The following is a 21,283-nucleotide window of genomic DNA, read 5'->3' on the forward strand; positions in this document are numbered from 1 at the left end:
GGAAGCCAAGCCGAGAAGCCCAAGACGACGGCCCACTGCGTCGAGGCAAGCAGGCCCAAGGCAGAGGCAGCGACCTCCGTTTCGGCGAAGCTCGGAGGCGCGCGCGGGAAAATCGTACGGATGAGGACACGCGGCAACCTCCGTTTCACGCGGCTCGGAGGCGGGCACGGGAGCGTGGGACCCACGCGCGATTTCGCGAGCGCGCGCGGGAGCGGCTCAGCACGATGCGTGGCGGCTTTGGACTAGATGCGCGCGGGCGAGCGCGGGACCCATGCGGCGGAGCGCACGCTCTCGTCTGCTGAGGCGCGACGTGTCAGCGTGTTACTGGTTTGAAGCAGGAGCACGCGGATCAGTGCGGTGTGGAGAGTTTGGATCAACGACGTGGCAAGCATCTAAGAGGTCTCCTTCGGATGTAAGGAAGAATAAACAGCCAGGATTGCATCTAAGATAGGGTTACGCCCTAAGGGTATTTGTGACAATGTCTTAGAGGTCTTAGGCTATAAATAGATAAGTGGATGCATGGGTGGAGGTTGCTCCTTTTGTAATCCTTTTGAGATGATCAGAGAGATGGTCTCGGTGTGAGTTTGGAGTATGTTTGCCCGAGAGGCTTATGTGTTAGAATTTGTTTGGTGTGTGTTTACCCGAGAGGTTTTTTAAGTTTGAGTTAATGTTCCTCTGAAGGTGTATGTTTGCTCGTAGTTGAGCGGTTATTTTGCAACACTGATGAATGAAATGATTTGAAGCATTTCGTTTTTGTCTTTGCCTTTTAAATTCCGCAATTTAAATTTCGCTTGCGATTTGAATTTTGCGATGACGAGTTTTGCTATCTCCTCCTCACCTCACTTCTAGTTTCGGGAATTCCTTCTCTCCTCTTTTCTAGATCCGGCTTCTCTAATAGCCGCGGTTCTAGTAAGAATTTTGAGAAATCCGGTTTGATGAGTATTTTTGAGGGCAAGTTTTGAATTGCTATATTCACCCCCCCTCTATAGCCGTTCTTGGTCTTTCACCCACATTCATATTGATGTTAATGAATCTAGATGAAAATGCTAGAATGACTTACATTGTGAAACGGAGGGAGTAATTAACTATCGAATAAGAGAGATGATGTGGACGTGTGGTTGAATTCATCTAAACAAGGCTAGTTCCTATGTCGATCAATGCTCGAGGAGCAAAATAGAGGGGTATTGGAGTTGAAGGGTGAGAGGGCGGCTTGGTTACCTGGAGTTCAGAAGAAGATGGCATCGGTGTAGTCGTGGTCCATGGATCATGGTGGTCGCAAAGTCGCCAAAGTAGTCGACGGTGGCGCTCGGCGCGTTGGCCTCTATGAACTACACCCCCTGTACAGTTGCAGTCTATCTCCACGTGGCCGTCGTTGTTGTGCGCCAGCCGTCCCGCCATCTGGTAGAACCGTGAGGTCTCCCATTAACCCCTCCCCTCCCCTATTCCCACCCCGTGTCAGCAGCCGATTCGGCACCACATAGCTAGCACGGCGAGATGGAGGGATTTGACGGTGCGTGCTCGCCGGGGTACGCGCCCTCTCCCCCCTCATCTCCGGTGGATCCGGAGTTAGGGCGGACTCGATGCAATGCTATGAGCATTGACGAGGAAGCTAGGGCGGTGGCGACGGCGACCATGCAGGTTACTCCAACGTGCCGGAGCTCCAGGACATCTGGCCGGCGGACGACGTGCGGCACGCAGCGGGCGGCGGCGGCTGGGGGAGGATGGCCAGTGACACGTCTCGATCCTAGGTATCCCTCTAATCCCTAGTCATCGGGCCGGCTCTACAGTGATGAGATAGCAGACTTAACCATTCAACAACCGTATATTTTACAGCAATGCCATGTATTTTTTTTCTCTGGAAATACCCATCTACTACACTGCTCCGCAATTTAATGAGTCTAGTAGAAACACATCTCATCCATTGGATCTGTTATAATGGATGGCTCATATCCATACAGAGGTATTCTAAAAAAATCCTTGTTTTAAGCATGATCCCCATCAGTCTTCTCTTGGCATGCCAGCTCCTGCAGGATGACTAGGGCTGTGTTCGGGGGTGAGGGTTGGGCTCCTTAGCACGTAAAACGAAGCAGCGTTTAGCGCATGATTAATTAAGTATTAGCAAGAATAAATTTGAAAAATGGATTAATATAATTTTTTAAAGTAATTTTCATATATAATTTCTTTTAAAAAACATACCGTTTAGCAGTTTGAATAACGTGCATCCCGAAAATGAGCTAGGTAAGCTGGGAAAGCAGAGATAAGTAGTTGTGATACCCTGCTAGCTCCTTTCAGACTTTAAGGCGATCGTTGTTACATGCCCTGTTTCCATGAAAAGCGAAACCAGAGAGCATGCATGTTTCGGTAATCCCCGATTACCGTGTTCTTATTATCTGCCTTTCTTGGACATTTTAGTTGTTAGCAGTGTGAAGAAGTATATAACCTTCGAGAATGGGTGAAAAGGCACACACTGATTATTTGATTACACGTGGGGTAAAGAAATATCACCTTTCAAAAATATGAATGACTGATCTTACATACAACTTTCAGTTTTTTATATGACGTCGTTAATTTTTCGTATAATATTTGATCATTCATCTTAGTTAGAACTTTAGTGTAAATATATAAAAATATTAAGTTAAGTTCAGAGTTTCTTTGACAATAAACTAAGACACAGTAAAATAAATGTAAATTATTTAAATAAGATGAATAGTCAAATGTTACGTCAAAAGTCAATAGCATCGTATATTAGAAAAAAGAGGGAGTACTAGCAAACTATTCTTCCTTTTATTAATGCAAAGCATTCTCCCTTATTTCAAATGAGCTTGTATGCAGGAACAACCCTGGCATAGTATGCCTGTAGCAAAGTACTCTCTCCGTCCCAAAAAAAACCTCAATCTTGTATGACATATCTGAATACAACGAATCGAGACACATCTTTGTACTAGGTTGCCTTTTTTCGAAACGGAGGGAGTAGAGTTTAAAAGGACACATTGGTTCAGAAGGGGAGACAAGAGACTGTAACACAATGTGTCCTTCTAAGCTCTACTTGGTTCATAATATATATATAACCCTACTTGGTTCATAATATGTTACAGCAAAAATAATGACCATGGGCTTGGAGATGCTACCGTTTTTACATGCATTCATGGGGTACTGATTTCTTCAAATGGTTTCTTTGGACATGGATTCTAGGATTTTGATGCAAAGCGTTTTGAATCAGCACCTAATAAACTATGCCTTAGCCATATCCAACAATTAATACATGTGCACCGCCGCCCTTCTATTCTTGGATTTTTTTTATGGTATACCAGAAAATTTGGTCAGCCGTCCATTGTTCTTGTATGAAAGGATCAATCTCTCTTGTGTTAGGTATGCTAAAACATCTATTTATTACAATTTAAAGTCTATCAATTACAAAAATTGTTACAATATGGAAAATAAATTAATATTTCCAAATTTCAACATAAAACAAATCCCGGGCAAAAGCATGCATGCTCACAATTTTTCTGTGTATCATAAGAAAATGGGGGGAAAAGGGTAGTTGTGTTTATGCATAGTTGGCTAACTTAACATGCGTTAAATTTTGAATGCGGCACAACAAAATCTTGTGTTACAACTGCTTAATTTCTGCCTTGGCTTTCATATCAGCTATTTCAGGCCTACCCTATCTCTGTTCTTCCATGGAAAATGGAAGCAGCCCTATGCCCTCGATAGCTACTGCATTTCATCGACACGGAGATTTGAATTCCCAGTACCTCCCATACCCACTTTTATAAAACTTTGCTCTACTATATGATCAACCTATGTGGTGGTCATGTGGTAGAGGATAGTGACTAGGTTGCTAATGTTATAATCTCTTGTCTCACAATCATGGCCCCTCTCTTTGGTGATGGACCATGCGTTTTGAGCTTTGTATTGGTGTGGCATAGTAAATGGCCAAGTCTGTGTTCTCACCCATGTGGAGATCGACTCAAAACTGATGGCCTATTTAGTTCGCGAACGAAAATTTTTGGCATGTCACATCTAATATACAGATACACATTTGAAGTATTAAACGTAGACCAATAACAAAACAAATTACAGATTCCGCCTGGAAACTGCGAGACGAATTTATTAAGCCTAATTAATCCGTCATTAGCAAATGTTTATTGTAGCACCACATTGTCAAATCATGGCGCAAATAGGCTTAAAAGATTCGTCTCGCAATTTACACGCAATTTATATAATTAGTTTTTTTTTTCATATTTAATGCTCTATGCATGTGCCAAATATTCGATGTGATATGGTGAAAAATGTTTGTTTGGGAACTAAACTGGGCCTGAATATAATGACTTCACCACGAGAGAAGGGATGTTGGCACCTCTTTGGTCTCTAAAGACTGGTGTTGTCATTTCAGCATTAAAAATGTCACAAAATTGATCGTGAGTCTGTTAACTTGGCAATTTGTAGAGTATGATTTATTTATTTATCTATTTTAATTCGGATTTTCTCTTTAACCCTGGAAGTGAGCTGTCCATCTCCACAACAATATATAGTGCTTCCCTTCTTGCAATGCAAGTATGTGCGACTGCTATTTATGCATATATATACGCTGTTCGGAAAGTGGATTTGTGAATTTCCTTGTTTTTATATTTGTAGTAGACATTATTGAACAATTATGACCATAAAAGGCTCTTGGACGCAAAATAGAACTGAGAAGAACTCATGGATCATGAGATGAGAAAAAGCCAGACTAGCAATACAGTCAAAAGATGGTCGTGTATGTGGGCACATGAGAGGTATCGGGAGCTCAGATATCGTAGGATGGCACATTCAAGACCCTTTTTGTTCCCCTTGCATAGGAGGGCTTGATTTGAATGGAAGTAACAGCGCAAGGCAACAGGATACCAATCATGAGCCACAAACGCTGAATTTCTCCAAAACGGCTTATTGGGTTTGCACGTGAAGTTAGACCGGATTAACAACGACAGCAAATACCTCATTACGAGAAACTATTCTCAGTGCAGTTAATGTGGCCTCCGAACGAATTAAGGGCATCATATTTTCGCTTATGCTTATGGTTATCAGCCAAAATTTAAATTTTCAACCTGAAATTTGGAGCTGATTTTGAGGTTTTCATTGAAGTTTATTTTTCACCCTTTGCTTTTAGATCACTAAAAACACGTATATAAAAGATATATTCACAAATTAATTTTCGTTTGCAAATATGCCGTTTCGCTTATACGATGGCTGTCATGGGCATTGGGCTGTAGGTCAAGGCTTATAGGTAGCCCAAACCAATCAAGTTAGAGATAAGATTATTAGTTAGATAAGATAAGGTTAAGTTCTTACATAGGGATCAAGTTGGTACCATCTATACAAGAATAGAATTGTGTCTATTATTAATTAAGCAATGAATATCAATTAGTCTAATCTCTCCCTCCCAACAATGTTCTTCTCCCTAGCCTAAACCTATATACCTTCTTCAGGAGCCGACGCCGCCCGGCTATCTTCCCAGTGGTGTTTATCCCGTCATGGCCTCGGGTCATGACAACTTGGTATCAGAGCCACTCACCATGGCTTCCGATGCCGATCAAGTTCTCCGTGTCACAGTGAGCCATTTAGTATATCCAGTGGATGAGTATCTACTTCACTAATTGTTTGATAGCTATGGAGCGGAAAGGAAGATTGAAGTACGCCAGATGGGAACACATGTGGAGGCCTTCGTTCCGTTTCAAACTCGAGCAGCCGCTGAGCACGCTTGGAATCTTAATGGCCGTGCCATCTATGACGGCTGTTGTTGGCTGAACATACAGTGCAAGCAGCCGTCTAGTAGCACCCAGCAGGCAGCGGCAACACCCCTTCCCCGGATCGCTAAGAAATTAATGGCAGATGTGCTGGAATTGAAGGCCATGTTGAAGGCAAGTAATGCAGCAAAGAAGGTGGTAGATGGGTGTACCGAGCAAGAGGTGGCAGAGCAGCAGAAGATGGCGGTGAGCACGTCGACAACTTCACCATTGCCTCAGTTTTCTCTGCCGGAGGCTGGCGTCCTAGAGGAGCAGGATGCTTCATCTCTGGTGAAGGCCATCGGCTAGTGGCATCTGTCATCGTGCCTACATCTGCATCGGCAATTAGTCTTCAAACAAAGCAGATCCTCGACGTGCAGAGCGAGCTGCAGCGTGCCGCCGAAGGCAACACTCACTTCCTCAGCAAAGCCGGTGTCCATAACAAGATGGTGGGTGGGTTATCTTCGGCTGGTACATTAATTCTTCAGGAAACCCTAGGCTGTTTTGTTGGTTGGTACATTCTTCAGGAAACCCTCGGCTGTTTTGTTGTTTGTCGTGGCGTCGGCGTGTCGAGCGAGGCAAGAGCAGGCGAGGAGGTCCACGTCGCGAGGAGGGCGGATCCATTATGATGGCGGTGGGGTCTCGAGCTCCCACTGCTGCCGTGAAGACTCTGAGAGCCCCATGAAGAACCACTAAAACTTTTTAGTATATGTAGATGGTAGAGGGGACTGTAACTCTATCTAGTTTGCTCAGACCCACTGCTATTTCTTTCTGATCCGCCACTCACCGAAGAGCAGAAGCACACCGACGAGCATCAGGCGCCGTGCACGAGGCGCAGGCGAGATGCGCGTCGTGGCCTCTCGCTGGGCTTGAGCCGCGAAGGTGAGGCCGATAGCTCGCGCGTGATCGGAGCTGCGGCGGTGATTGCGGCGCAACAAGCGGCGTGGTTTTCGGTGCAGCCGAAGCTCTAGATACGGTGGCAGATAGAGGGCGCGTATCCGATTTGTTGGAGGCGACGCATTTTCCGGGAGACAGCTCGGTTTCCTTGGGCAGCAGCGCAATTTCAGGAAGAAGGAAAGCAATCAACGCGGCGACTCCATCACCTGGCGATGCGGCTTCTACAGGCGGTTGACACTCGAGTGGCGCGATTGGGCAAAGCGGTAGGTCCGCGACGTTTCTACGTCCTTCAAGCACTAGGTACACGATGCCGTTGCGTGGTGGCGCGGAGGACGGACAGTTGGGCGAGGTCTTCTCGTCCTGCATGGCTGAACAGATTGATTGCGTTCGAGCGCACGAGAAAGAGATAAAGATTGTTTCGTTCCCACGCGCACGCTTACCGAACTACTAAACGGTATGTTTTTTAAAAAAAAATAATCCATTTTTAAAGTTTAAAATAGTTAATACTTAATTAATCATATGCTAATGGCTCACCTTGTTTTGCGTATCTTCCCAATCTTCTCAATCCCCTTCTGCTCAAACACACCCTAAGTTATAGCTTGAGAAAGAGATACATGCTGCTTGCCATCATGCATTGGGCCATGAGCAGTCAGCTTGGGCCTTTGCCATGGCATAGACTCGGCCTTTCACTCAAAGCTTTTGGATGGGGCCCGCCAGTGGTTTCAGACAGCAAATTGGCATGGCAAATTATCTTCTATCAAATTTTATTTTCCTGTCATAGTAATGTAACAAGTCGAGATGTAAACAGCTTGAGTTATGTTAAGTTTTATCTAGGAAGTCATTTAAGTTTAGAAGTCTATGTTGCAGCTCGAGGACGAGCTGCTCAAAAGGAGGGGTGTAATGTCATGGGTATTGGGCTGTAGGTCAAGACTTATAGGCAGCCCAAACCAATCAAGTTAGAGATAAAATTATTAGTTAGATAAGATAAGATTAAGTTCTTAGTTAGGGATCAAGTTGGCACCATCTATATAAGGATGTGATTGTGTCTATGATTAATTAAGCAATGAATATCAATTAGTCTAATCTCTCCCTCCCAACAATGTTCTTCTATCTAGCCTAAATGTACATCCCTTCTCAGGAGCCGACGCTGCCCGGCTATCTTCCCGGCGGTGTTTATCCATAGGAAGTAAAACCAAATTTTCTTTTATTAGAGAAAACTATCGTTAGCATTTTCATAGAGCAGACGGCATAAACGCCACTTGTGGAAATGTTTTCATAAGCTAGCGGCTCTTTAAGCCTGTAGAAATGTCTCCCCGGAGCTGAGGATTTTATAATGAAAATATTTACTATTGTACAGAGTAAACCGATGGAAATAATCAAATGGAATATTTTATGGCAATTATCCAGCTGAATATGAATATGTCTACGTTTGTGTTCATATTTGAATCTATATAGTTATGTACCCATATGCCTTTCTGTTCTCAGTCGTTCTAAATTATTTGCTGCATTTGCACACTGTTTTACAGATTGCACCTATGCTGAAAGTTGATTGAAATGAATATATTTAATATTTTGCAATATTAAAAAGATGAAAATTAATTGTCTTCTGATCTAAATGTAAGTAATATTTCATTATGCAAGTGATTTTTCATGTCATAGTAAAGTTCAACTAATTGTAGTTTGACTAGTTTCCACTTTCCAGGTTTGACACTTCAGGCGTTCGTCATTGCCTAGCTAGCTAGCACCCTCGGAAGAACCATTCTATGGCACGTTTTTATTCAAAAAATTAACTTTGCTGTAATTTTTTTCTGTATTTACAATGATTAATTATACGAATTCTCTTTATTCAGATGCATATTTGAAAAATCAAACTCCAGCCTTCTAGGTTGTTTTGGAACCCACCAAAAGGAATTTGATCAATAATCTAGGAAAGGTAGCAACCAGGGGTGGGCCCAGGATTTTCAACTTGGGTATTCGAAATTAGAAGAGATAGAAAAAAATTTTCAACCCAAGTCTAATAGTTGTATATTACATAACGGTATAAACATGATTTCAAATAGTCATAGATGGATGGATAAAATTGATCATAAATTGAATGTGTTAAGCATATTAGAGCATACAAAATGGCAAAATGATAAGAAATCTTACAGTTTAGAGAAGAACTTTTCGTTTCTTGATATTTTGAAAATGATTGATGATGTCTTTATCCTTGACTTGCAAGAACAAATCCCTTTCAATGAATGTAACCAAGCAATCATTCAAATATTCTTGTCCCATCTTGCTTCTTAACTTGTTTTTGATATAGTTCATTGAAGAGAAAACCCTCTCAACACCAGCAGTTGCAACAGGGAGAACTAACACCAATTTGAGAAGTCTGTAAACAAGGTCATAGCGAGAAACCTTGTTTGTTTTGACAAGCATCATAGATAGGTCTGCTAAACTTCTCAAATTTGTGAAATTCTCATCCTTACCCACATCACTAATATAGCGGTTCAGTTGAAAGGGGAGTTGGTTCATTTCTTCAACATCAAAATCACTAGGATAGAACTTGGCAAGCTTAACTAAGTTGTCAACATTAAAAGCAGAGAAGGATTTGGCTGGGCTAAATGATGCCATGCATCTAAGTAATTCTGTGTTTACCTCATCAAATCTGTTATTGAGCTCTTGAAGTTGCCTATCAATGACACCCAAAAACATATCGGCATGGAATCGATGGTAATTAATAGCATCTCTGAAGAATTTCCTTGATCTTTGTATAGGCTTATACTTCCCATCCATGTCAACAACTTTAACTTTGTGCTTCACACAAAAAGAAGTGACCTTTCCAAGAAATTCTTTCCATCCACAATCTTCTCTCAAAACATCAAATTCTGCCTTTGTGAACTCAAGAATATCCATTGCATTCACAATATCTTGCTCCCTCCTTTGCAGAGCATTGCAGAAGTCACTTGTGTATCCAAATATTTCATTCATCATGTGCAACAAGAAAACAAACTCAAATGACTGAAATACTTGTAGCATAGTTTGAGCTCCTATAGCCTCTGCCCCATTACACTCTTTCCCAACCTTGAATAGAACTTTCTTGATTGAAGGATATAGAAGCATGACATGCATTACTATCTTGTAGTGAGATCCCCAACGTGTATCACTTGCCACCATATGTTAATTAAAGTAGTGAGTACAATTTAGAGATGTAGTAGAGATATGATAGAGGATTGGAGGTAACAAGGTTCTCACCTGGCCTTGCTAAGCCCATCTCTTGATTCAGACCTTGGCCACTCTCAATTTCACCCAACTTCAATGCTTCAATCATATACTCAGCTTGAGCTATACGAAGCATGCGGATCTTTTTACAAGACATCCCAAGGACATTCAACAAATATGCAAGTTGCCCAAAGAACCATGCACAATCAGTATTCTCCTTAGCAACAGCTACAAGGGTTAGTTGAAGTTAATGGGCAAAACAATGTACATAGTAAGCTGAGGGGGATTCATCCATAATTAGTTTATTCAAACCATTAATATGATCCTTCATGTTACTAGCACCATCATATCCTTGTCCACGTACCTTGGATAAGGGTAGTTGGTACTTAATAAGCAAAGACTTAATTGCCTCCTTAAGAGTCAATGATGTAGTATCTTCAACATGGACAAGACCAAGAAACCGTTCAACTGGTTGCCCCGTCGTATTGACAAACCGCAAGCAAAGAGCCAATTGTTCTTTTTGGTAGGCATCACTAGACTCATCAGCAAGAATTGCAAAACACTCATCATGAAGTTCCTCTATGACAAGTTTAGTTGTTTCGTGAGCACAAGAACCAATGAGTTGTTTCTGAATCTTATGGTCTATCATTTGACAACCAGTTGGAGCATTTCCTAGAACCACCTTATTAACTTCTTCAAAGTTCCCAGCTAGCCATTGCACAAGTTCCCTAAAATTTCCTTTGTTGTTAGAATCCTTTGACTCATCATGACCACGAAAAGCCAACCCCTGCCGCAGAAGATATCTTATGCACTTAAGTGACCATGTCAAGCGAGCTAAGTATTGAACCTTAAACTCTGCAGAGTTTGATGCAAAGGACTCACGAATTGATGTCTTAGGTTGCATGAACAAATTGTATTTCTCTTCAGCTTCACAATGAGCACTATTGACAGCACCAGCATGTTTACTAAATCTACTTTTAATGTTCCAATTTCTAAAACCTCCATTAACAAAAGCATCTCCACCATGATTGTTAGTGCTATCTTTGAACAAGTAACAAACAAAGCAATATGCAGCATCTCTATGCACACTATACTCAAGCCACTTGAACTCAGAAAACCATTTTGGCAGGAAGCGGTGCATACCTCCACACTCATGCTGTGGAAAATCCCCCTTCTTCATCTTTGGTTGACAAGGGCCCAATGCAATATACTCCCTTCTAACTGAATCTTGGTCATTGACATCATATTGTGAGATAGGAGTCCTCAATCCAGGATCATGCTCTATGTCATATACACCACCATCATTGTCTTCATCACTTGATGAGTCATCATTTGGCCCTCCTCCAATATCATCATTCTCTACATCAGGCGGTACTGTGGTTGGACTGGTTGCCCCACTATCACTCTCATTCTCGGGTTGACCTTGATATATCACTACTTGCATCTGACTCTCAATACAAGAAGGCTGACTTGGACCAATGCAAGAAGGCTGACTTGGACCAGTTGCTTCTTGAGTTCTCTTCTTTGCAGCAGCCTTTTCTAAAAAAGCCTTTAAATTAACGGCGGGACCATTTTTTCTCTTCATGTTTCAAACCTACAAAACAACAATATACTATAGTCAACCATGAACCATTCCTGGATTCCAATTTTAAATCAAAAATGTTCAACCATGAAAGCATGAATAATTTCCTACATGCTAGATTCAACTATGAATTAAATCCTAATCTCTATTCTTCTGTATTCCTAATCAATTAGGCATTAACCAATAGCCATGAAGGGAGAGTTAGTGAGTTACCTTCGTTGTCTCGCCTCCTCGGTGGAGCTATGGAGCCGTGGAGCGGTGGAGGTGGTCAGTGGCAAAGCCTGGAGGTTGGAGGCAGCCTCCGCCGGTCGCCGGACCGCCGTCTGCTGGGCGCCGGTGCGCGGCCGTGGCGTGCGCCCTGCCGCCCTGCGGTCTGCTGCCAGCCGAACGCGGGTTGCGGGAGCGGGAGGCCGACGCGCTGAGATGCGGGCGGCCGGCGGTCGGCGGCCGGCGGCTGGTGGCGGCGGCGGCGCAACGGGCTGCGGGCAGGGGCTGCGGCAACGCGCAGGGTGACTGGCGAGGGCGCAAGGCGGCGACTCGGCTGGAGTGCGAGATCGGACTCAAGAGATTTGGGAATGGGAACTGAGGAGATAGGGTTAGAATAGTGTTTAGGCTTTTTTTTTTTTTTGGCTATTGGGCCAATGGGCCTGAGGGCGGCGGGGAGGAAAATGGTGGAAGGGATAGGAATCGTTTTTAGTTTGGGCTTCTTTTGAATGGGTAGGCCTTTTTTTCTTTTTTTATATATACATATGGAATATATACTTCATATATGTATTTTTTGTTCAAAAATCTTGGGTATTCATTTGAATACCCATGAATCATTGTGGGCCCGCCCCTGCCCATATATGTGAACTCCCAGTGCCTGTCGTGCTTACATAACGATATTTTGTCTCCAGTACACAGAAGATATATTTCAGGATTTTACTTGCCGCTATATAGTGCAAAAGCTTGCGTTGGTACGTACCCTTGGTTCCTATCTCACAGTCTGAGAGTTCTTCTGAGCTCTATTTTGCTACCCGCCTTTTATGGTCAGGATTGCTCAATAATTTATTCTAAATCAAGAAAAAGGATATCCGTAATTCCACTTTTCTGATTATGACCATAAATTCTAGCTAATCACACATAGCTCGTCAAGGCCTTATTCGTTTAATCCCCAAGAATGAGGAAATGAGATGAAATAATTACACACATCACACTAGATGTGGAATAAATCCTCTCCAAATCCTCCTTCTTTAGTCGGAGAGATTATCCAAATAATGCCTAAAGGAAATCGCCGTTGGCGTAGAGATTGGCGGGGTGGGTTATAGGACCCCACCAAGCATGGTTTAAATGCTGGTGACTATGAAATATATTATAAAGTAAAATACTTATGTGCATCCTTGATTAGTTGGTTGGTTAATGCGATGGTTGCACTATATTAAAAAGAATATTTTATTTTGGCCAGAAAAAAAGAGTTTAGTTAAACAATTACCTCTTTTGGGAAGTTAATAATTCTTTTGGGAGTAAATTATACCCACGGTACAAGAACGGTGGGTTCGTTCTAGTATAAGAACTTGAAATTTGATCATATCGGTGCATTAACTTAGCTTTATGGTGCGTTTTAGGCAAAGTGAAATACCACATTAGTATTCTTTTGCCACATCAGCATGGGACATTGTTGTTGATTGCACAACAGGTGCACAAGATTGCTTCTCTCGCATTCCAATAAATTTGAAACAAACTCCCTATGACTCTTTATGTTCTATTTGTTCTGCATAATGTGTAGGATTGAATCACAACAACTAAGCCAACCAGAGGGGGGTGAATGGTTGGTATACCTAAAAACCGAAACTTTTAGTGGAAATAAAAGTTACCCTCACATTCGACGGAGATCGGTCTGACCGAAGTAGTCCTGCCGGTCTGACCGCGCCTATGTCGTCGGCCTGACCGGTGTAGATCGATCGATCCGACCGCCCTGAGATCGCCTGCCGTGCCTATCGACGTTGTCGGTCTGATCGCCTTTATGCCGTCGGTCTGACCGCCGCAATGCCGCCGGTCTGACCGCCAGTGTGTCGCCGGTTAGATTGCCGAAACCCGGTGAAACACAAATCGAAGAAAAAGTGGACGACGACTTTATTGATTCTCTCTATGTTTACAAAGTGCACCAACAGCACTCCTTACAAAAATTTCAACAAAATTCGAAAATCCTAACTCAACTCTCAACTCAATTGCTCTCAAAAGCAATACCGGGAAGCCTCACGCTCCCCCTCTATTTATACCCAAGGTAGGCAGCCTAAAACCACGAACCAAACTCATAATAGAAGTACTAATCCCATAGGAAACCCTCTAGTACAAGAAACAAACTTTACATAACCAATCATACCAAATTTGGATTCCTTCCAAATTCGACTCCGCATCCCATACACACACAATACCTCCATCGTATGCCATATGGAATCTTCATCAACCATGTGTATTGAACTCTAGCCTTAGTATCCCGCATGATCTCTGACCATCACGGATATCGTCTTATCCCCAAGCCGACTCCCGGTCCATCACCGCAAATACTCTCCCGGCATCCGAGCAGGGCCGGTCCTGAGTTTTCAGGGCCCCAGTGCAAAACTAAATGTAGGGGCCCTTAACATACTACTACAAAACAATAATCAACAATTTCTTAATGTGAAGTTATCGATGACATGGCTTGATAATTAAAAGAATTAACACTATTATGATAGTTTAACTTATATAAATTACACTACAAAATTACAAATATAAATTTAAAATTTTACCAATTGGTTGATCGCAAGCGTCTAGATGTGATGCGTAGGGCATGAGGACGATTCGATCGAGTGAACAGAAACAAACAATTAAGCGCTAATGCCCGCGATGCCATGCGTTGAGATGACCTACATATGTTTATGTTTTGATATCAAGAGGTTGGACAGCAGTAATTAAATTAATAATTGGGCTACGAAGATGGTGTATTGGTGTGCTGATTGCTAACCTTGCTGAGGGGAAGGCAGGCGATGGAGGCTAGGAGATGCCGAGCAGCAGCGATGCAGTAGATTGCGTCGTCGCTGAGCAGCTGGCAGCAGCAACCAGGGAGATTGCGTCGGTGCCGAGCAGCTGGTGATGGCCATGGAGTGAATTACGTCAGCGCCGGCCGCCGACGACACGCGATGCAGTTTCGATTTTTGGCTTTTCGCCAATTCGCCATCGCCCAGTTGCCGATCGCTGAGCGCGTGAGCGTGAAGAGGAGAGGAGGCGATCGCTGAGCGCGTGAGCGTGAAGAGGAGAGGAGGGGATGTGGGCGGCGGCAATCACGCGCGTTTCTGTTCTCTTTTCTCCGCGGGGCTCTTCGCTTTACGGCTTCCGCGCATGCATGCGCTCGATCTGCGGGCCAGGACGCGGGAGGGAGGGGCGTGGGGGGCCCCGCGATCTGGGGCCCCAGATCGGCGGCACCGCTCGTCCCCCACCAGGGTCGGCCTTGCATCCGAGTCACCTACACATAGAACAAACAAAGAAACCATATTCCGAGACCAAGCTATCTCCAACTTGACTCATTAATAGCAAACAACAGTATTACATACGCATAGTATCCATCTAGAAGCTATAAACATAAAACAATCACGGATATCCAAACAAACAACCCGAAACCAAAACCGACACAGAGTCGGCCGGTCAGACCGCAGGCTGCGCCGGTCTGACCACAGGCTGCGCCGGTCTGACCGGCAGCACATGCCTGGTCTGACCGGACCACATCCAGAGTACCTGTAGATTCACCTGTAGAATCCAATCATCTCCAAAACCACTTTGTGAATAAATTCCAAATAACAAAATCAATAATCTCCGATGCCAATTATTTATCACAGAATAATAATAAAAAACACCTTTGATTTTATATGATGTATATTTGATGCCGGCTTCCTTCAATTTATCAGGAACTCGTGCCTCCCAGGTTGATCTATTGCTTTTGGTCAACTGTAAAGCTTGTGAACGTAGATCATGCTGCTTTTGTTAGACACCATCTAGCTTCATTTGTTCAATTGACAGTATAACTATGAATTGGTTCATGTATCGATCAAGAGTTCACGGTGCCCTGTATCAACGCTAAATCTAGGCTTTTAGTGCTTCTAATTTGATATTGTTAACATTAAACCAGGGATATTTGCTGAAATGGACCTTCAATCTCTCTGCTGTTCCAAGGAAGCAGCAGAAACATGTAACAAAAATGACGTGTCTTGCAAACCTGGAAAAAAATTCCATGTATTGACCAAAAGCGCACCATCTAACCAAGTTGGTGTACTAATTTGCTCAGTTTTCAAGTTCGCACCCACCTACCCGTTCTTGTAACTTGAATGCAATTTACTCTTCTTTTGGAGTGCCAGACACACCAAATAGGCTAACATCCATTCTCCCATGGTGGAGTCATTATTTCAGTTTTGCTATTTATGTTTAAGTAGATCTCCATATGGGTCAGAACAGTCTTGGCCATACTATGCCACGGCCAATAGAGAGCTCAAAACAAAAGAACAGATGGTCCATGACCAGTAGAGTGGAAAAAAGAGATTACTCTACAACGTTGGCAAGTGGCAACCTTGTTATACACTATCCTCTACCAGTCTACTGAATGCAAAAAATATAAAAAAGAACCACTAGGTTTATGATATACTAGTAGATCAAGATTTGATGATCTTGGGTATGGGAGGTACTGGGACATCAATCCTTTGCCCATGAAATGCAGCAGAGAGAGCCTAGGGCTGCTTCCATTTCCCAAGCATGAACAGTGATAGGGTGTCGTCAAACAGCTGCTATGGACAGTATATAAAGCAGAGGCAACACAAGCTACCCTCAGCTCTGCCTGTAGAACGATTCTGTAGTGTAGAGGTGAAAACGGTACTGAAACTTTCCGGATTCTGGACCTATTTTTGGAAACGGAATCTATCGGTCGGATTTTTTTCGGAATTTTTGGGAAACAGAAACGAATTCTGAAATATTCTCTCAGAAACGGAATCGAAAATGATAAGGGCAGTTTCCGTCGGAACTCGGAATCGGTCGGAAACTTTCCGGAAGTTTTCTCGGAATTTCCGGAAATTTTGTGACTGAAATACCCTAAATCTTTTTTTAAGCACTGAATAGTGAATACCATGGTATTTGGCTGTTATTTTTTAAAAAAAATTGTTATGCAAATATGAAGTTACATAAGAATATTTGTTTTCATGCATTGGGATTTATCAACAGCATTGCCCTCTTAAACATGGATAATTTATTCCATTGATTGTGGTCTGTGATATACTGTTGAGACTTAAAAATTAGACTTATGTGATTTTGTTTTATGATGAATTGTTGACCGTTGAGACTTGAGAATTAGATTTATCAGTTTGAGCGGTTTTTGTATTCCGATAAATTTTCGTTACCGTATTCGCACTGATTCGTTTTCGCTCCGTTTCCGGTTTCGATAATATTCAATTCCGTTTTTGTATCCGGAGTTTCCGATTCTGATTCAGAAAAAAATATGAAAACGAAAACGATAAAGATGGTTTCCGTCCGTTTCCGTACCGTTTTCACGTTCGAGGCAGCTTGGTTGAACACCTTGCCACCTTTGAACTTGATCAGGATGAGGATTAACATGGCACGTAAAGCAAGAATGCATTAGCGTATGATTAATTAAGTTTTAATTATTTTAAACATGACAAATGAGTTTATTTGACATTTTAAACCAACTTCTATATAGAAAGATTCTGCACGAGACGCACTGTTTAATCGTTTGAAAATATGCTAACAAAAATCGAGATAGAATCTAATATTAATTAGAAACTAATAGTAATCCTTAACATTCTGCAAGAACTTTATTCAGCGATGTTTAAAAATTAAGGCATGTTAGGTTACACCCAACTATGCATAAACACAGTCCTTTTCTTTTTCCAGTTTTTAAGGTACACGAAAAGTCTGTCAGCCTTTAACACTGTGAGACACATTAAAAACACATCTACTGAGACTGCATAAACCGATTACTACTCGGTACTAATTCCAAAATTCATAAAATTATTAAAACACGACAATGTTATAGTTGGGAACCTGAACTAAGTACAACGCGATATTATTAATTACTAATTTTAAATTTTACTAAATCATGCCAAGTCTATAATTACAACTTCAACCTTAATACAACTTTGTTTCTAGGTTTTTATTGGCGATTAATACACAATTAGCTTATTAATGCATGACAAAGCTATACAAGTAAGACTCTAGACTGAGTAGAACTCGACATTTATATCAATTATATATTCTAAAGTGATTAAATCATAAAAGTCCGTGCCAATAGTTTTAGTATCAATAAGATCAATAACCGCCCGATGTAGTGGTCAATTACTATTATACTAGTAATATGCCCGTGCTAACGCTACAGTGTCATTATATTTTTCTAATATTCCAAGAAACCTTTATACATAGTATTTTCGGTAAGGTCTATCTCTTTCCTAGTTTGGTAGTTTGGCAAAAATCCCTGTTACTATTTGCCTTACGTACTCCTTGACAAAGCATAGTAAAGCTGTCCATGCTAGGAATATATATATTCTCATTTGAAACCATGAACAGCATCACTCTATGTCAGCTCATAACCTGACAACACCGATGTAATATGTTTCCTAAAAACAACAGTAATGATCTTTCATAAATATCTTGAATGCCTTTGGAATTAAGAAATATGTATTCAGTCCCGCCTTCCTGAAATAAATATTATGTATACATTAAGGTTCACAATTAAGGTACAGAATTACAACACTTCCTCTGTTCCCATTATGTCATTTTCTCAATACCTTACTTGCAAAGGACTAAGATACAAATCATACAATCGATTGATGTTCTGGTTGTCCAACGAAATGGGAAACAATCTACCAAATAGTGATCCGGAGCCAATAATAATATTTGCTGCACATAGAACAGCAAAAAGGGAATCATTATCTTATTATATTATTCAAAGCACTAAGGATTGCATCTGTGAAACAGTTGCAAGATTGCACAGTAATGTCGCTTGTAATGAATCAGGAAAAAAAAAAGGGCATGGGTTTCCAGAGTGGAAAGAGAAAAAAAATTACCTCCACTGCTATGATTTCTTATGCCAAGTGAACATCGTTATATCAACAAATTATTTGCATGGTTTTAAAAAAATAATAGTCAATAATATGACAAAATTTGGAGCAAGATTCAGAAAAAGAAAAGTTGTTGGATAAATGAACAAAGCTCATTTAATTTGTCAACAGAAAGCTCTAATGGTCCATTGAACCAGTTACAAACAGAAGATTGATGTAATGTATTAGTAGTAAATTCATTTAGCATATCAAATTGCATAAGTATGTAAATGTCCACCAAAACACTGGTAACCAGAATTTTTTTGACAAACTTTCCCTCAGAAGTTTCCCACGCTTTGATTGAAGAATCTTCAGAACTCTACAGTGCAACATATTAGTCATAGAATACTCCATAGCATTGTTTTAAGAACTGTACAGCAGACACACATTAGTTTTAGAATCTTGATATTTCAGGTTCCCAATTGTGAAAAGTAGAAACAGTATGCATTGTTGTACATATACTTATGTTGAGAAAGTGTCATACCTGAAAATCGCTAAATTATAAATCATTGTGAAAAAGGAATTTTTTAGAAATTATTTAATAATTAAAGAAAGTGTGTGAATAAAATCTATGAAAAAATTGAACTTAAACTTGAGCTAGATAAAACTTTATTAAATACTTTGTATGCCCAAATATTTTCTGGATTTTTCTCAGAATTATTTGAGCATTGGAAGTATTTTTAATAAATGAAAGATCATTTCAGCAATTATTTAAATTAAAAAGTTAATTAAATTCTCTTCCTCAGTCTGGGCTGAATCCGGCCCACTCCTCTCTCTCCTTTCTCCCTTCCGCAGCCCGTGCCTCTCCCTTGGCCGAAGTCTGCATTAGTCCCTCCTCCTTCGCCTTCCTCCTCCAGCCGGCCGCTCCTCCCAAGCCGTGTGCGTGCGCCGCCGCTTCCTTCACAAAATCCGTCGCATCCCGTGCTCCGTTTCCAAAATTGGTTGCAAAAACGGATTTCTCTCAATCTCCTCTACCTTATCCCTAAGAAACCCCTTTGAATACCATTGTATATCGTGTGAATTCGACGCGGTTTCGAGCAGAAATCCTGTTGGGCGGGTGATCGCTCCCAGCAATCACCCCCTGCCCCTCTCCTATAGTATATACTCCTCCCTCCTCTCCCCCCTTCCTCCTCCCCTTCTTCTCTTTCTACTACAGTACACCACACAAAATATTTTAAAAAACAAAACATAGAAAAATTTATGTATAGAAATACTATATATAAAACATTTGAATTCAAATTCAAATTTGAATTGGGCATGTAAACTTTTGACTTATAAACTTTGGATCTATAAACTTTAAACTTTAGGTGTATAAACTTTAGATGTGTAGAAATACTATATATATATATATAATATTTGAATTCAAATTTAAATTTGAATTTGAATATAATTCAAATTCAAATTTGAATCGGGTATATAAACTTTAGGTCTATAAACTTTAGATGTATAGAAATACTATATATGAAAAATATTTGAATTCAAATTTGAATCGGATATTTGAATTCAAATTCAAATTTAAATCGGATATAATTCAAATTTAAATTTGAATCGGATATATAAACTTTTGACTTATAAACTTTAGGTCTATAAACTTTAGATGTATAGAAATACTATATATAAAAAAAATATTTGAATTCAAATTCAAATTTGAATCGGATATATAAACTTTTGACTTATAAACTTTGGGTCTCCAAACTTCATATGTGTAAACTTGAGGTGTATAAACTTTAGGTGTATAAATTTACTAAAATAGGAAAGTAATACGGTGCCAAAAAAGGAAACGAAGGAGGGAGGGGGGAGGGGGGTAGCGAATCTGATCGCTACCCCCATTAGCGGGCGATCAATCACCCATTAGGGCTCCCCGGTTTCGAGCTTCGTTTTTCCGGCGAACTCGGATAAACCCTCGTTTTTCTCTCGCCAAATCCCGTTGTTTTTTATCCAATCTCTTCGCACAAATCCTATAAATAGCAGCCCCTCGACCTCCTCTTCCGTTTCCCCCTTTTTCCCGAATTTTTCCCTAACCCTAGCCGCCTCCCCGCGAGCTCCCTCTCTCTCCACCTCTGGTCGCCTCTCCAGCCGCCGTGCGCCGTCGCCTCGGCCATCGCTGGTCAGCCCCGTCACCTCCCTCGGCTTCGCAAGGGTGAGAGCTACCCCGGCCACCCGTTCCTTTGCGCCAAACCCCACCAGAAGTCACCGTCACCGTGAAGGCCGAACCGTCGCCATGTTTTGATCTCCGGCGAAGCTTTGCCGTCGACTCCGTAGTCGCCGAACCCCGCCGTCTCCTCCATTGGCATCACAGCGATAACAGCAAGCCCGGCAGCCACCTCCACGAAGCCGCAAGTCGTCGGAGCGTCGTCGTCACCGTGAAGCCGATCTAATCCATCTCCAACCGCGCCGTTCGTCGTCGTCCATCGTCGCTTTCGGTCGCCGTTGCTTCCATTGGATTCGCAGCTATGAGGAGAAGCCCGTCCACCCCTCCGTTGCCGCCACTCGTTGCCGGAAAGCCGTCGCCACCGTCAACCCAAGGTCGCCGCCCTTTGGAGCTCGTCGCCGGCCATCTCCCTCGCCGTCTGTCGTCGCGTAAGTGGTGGAAAGGGTCGCCTTGATCTCCTCTCTCTCCCGGTGCCCTCCGTTTGCGTCATTGTATCGTGGTTCACTGGTAACCGCCGTTCCCGTGCTAGCCGGTGTCGATCCTGCGTGGCAGCCATGTCATCGCTGACATCAGC

At 42.0% G+C, this 21,283-nt stretch overlaps 2 protein-coding genes across 2 annotated transcripts; both read right to left on the reverse strand.

Moving 5' to 3' along the window:
• Positions 1–8,733: 8,733 nt before the first annotated feature.
• Positions 8,734–9,821, reverse strand: LOC9270653 (uncharacterized). Its single transcript, XM_026025398.2, has one exon. It carries the CDS (start codon positions 9,819–9,821, stop codon positions 8,814–8,816), a length of 1,008 nt encoding a protein of 335 aa, XP_025881183.1. The 3' UTR covers positions 8,734–8,813.
• A 7-nt stretch (positions 9,822–9,828) lies between these two features.
• On the reverse strand, positions 9,829–11,451 carry LOC136356606 (uncharacterized). The gene is made up of 2 exons (XM_066310853.1): positions 10,179–11,451; positions 9,829–10,094 (listed from the first exon to the last, which is right to left on the reverse strand). Exons 1-2 carry the CDS (start codon positions 11,449–11,451, stop codon positions 9,829–9,831), a joined length of 1,539 nt encoding a protein of 512 aa, XP_066166950.1.
• Between the last annotated feature and the right edge of the window lie 9,832 nt (positions 11,452–21,283).

This window comes from Oryza sativa, chromosome 5, assembly GCF_034140825.1.
Source record: "Oryza sativa Japonica Group chromosome 5, ASM3414082v1".
NCBI classification, from domain to species: domain Eukaryota; kingdom Viridiplantae; phylum Streptophyta; class Magnoliopsida; order Poales; family Poaceae; genus Oryza; species Oryza sativa.

Excerpts from the sequence above, each read along its gene's own strand:
- LOC9270653 (XM_026025398.2), bottom strand. The coding sequence starts at position 9,821 with ATGGTGGCAAGTGATACACGTTGGGGATCTCACTACAAGATAGTAATG.
- LOC136356606 (XM_066310853.1), bottom strand. The coding sequence starts at position 11,451 with ATGAAGAGAAAAAATGGTCCCGCCGTTAATTTAAAGGCTTTTTTAGAA. Across the intron at positions 10,095-10,178 it reads CATGAAGGATCATATTAATG|CTGTTGCTAAGGAGAATACT; the intron begins GTTTGAATAAAC and ends TAACCCTTGTAG.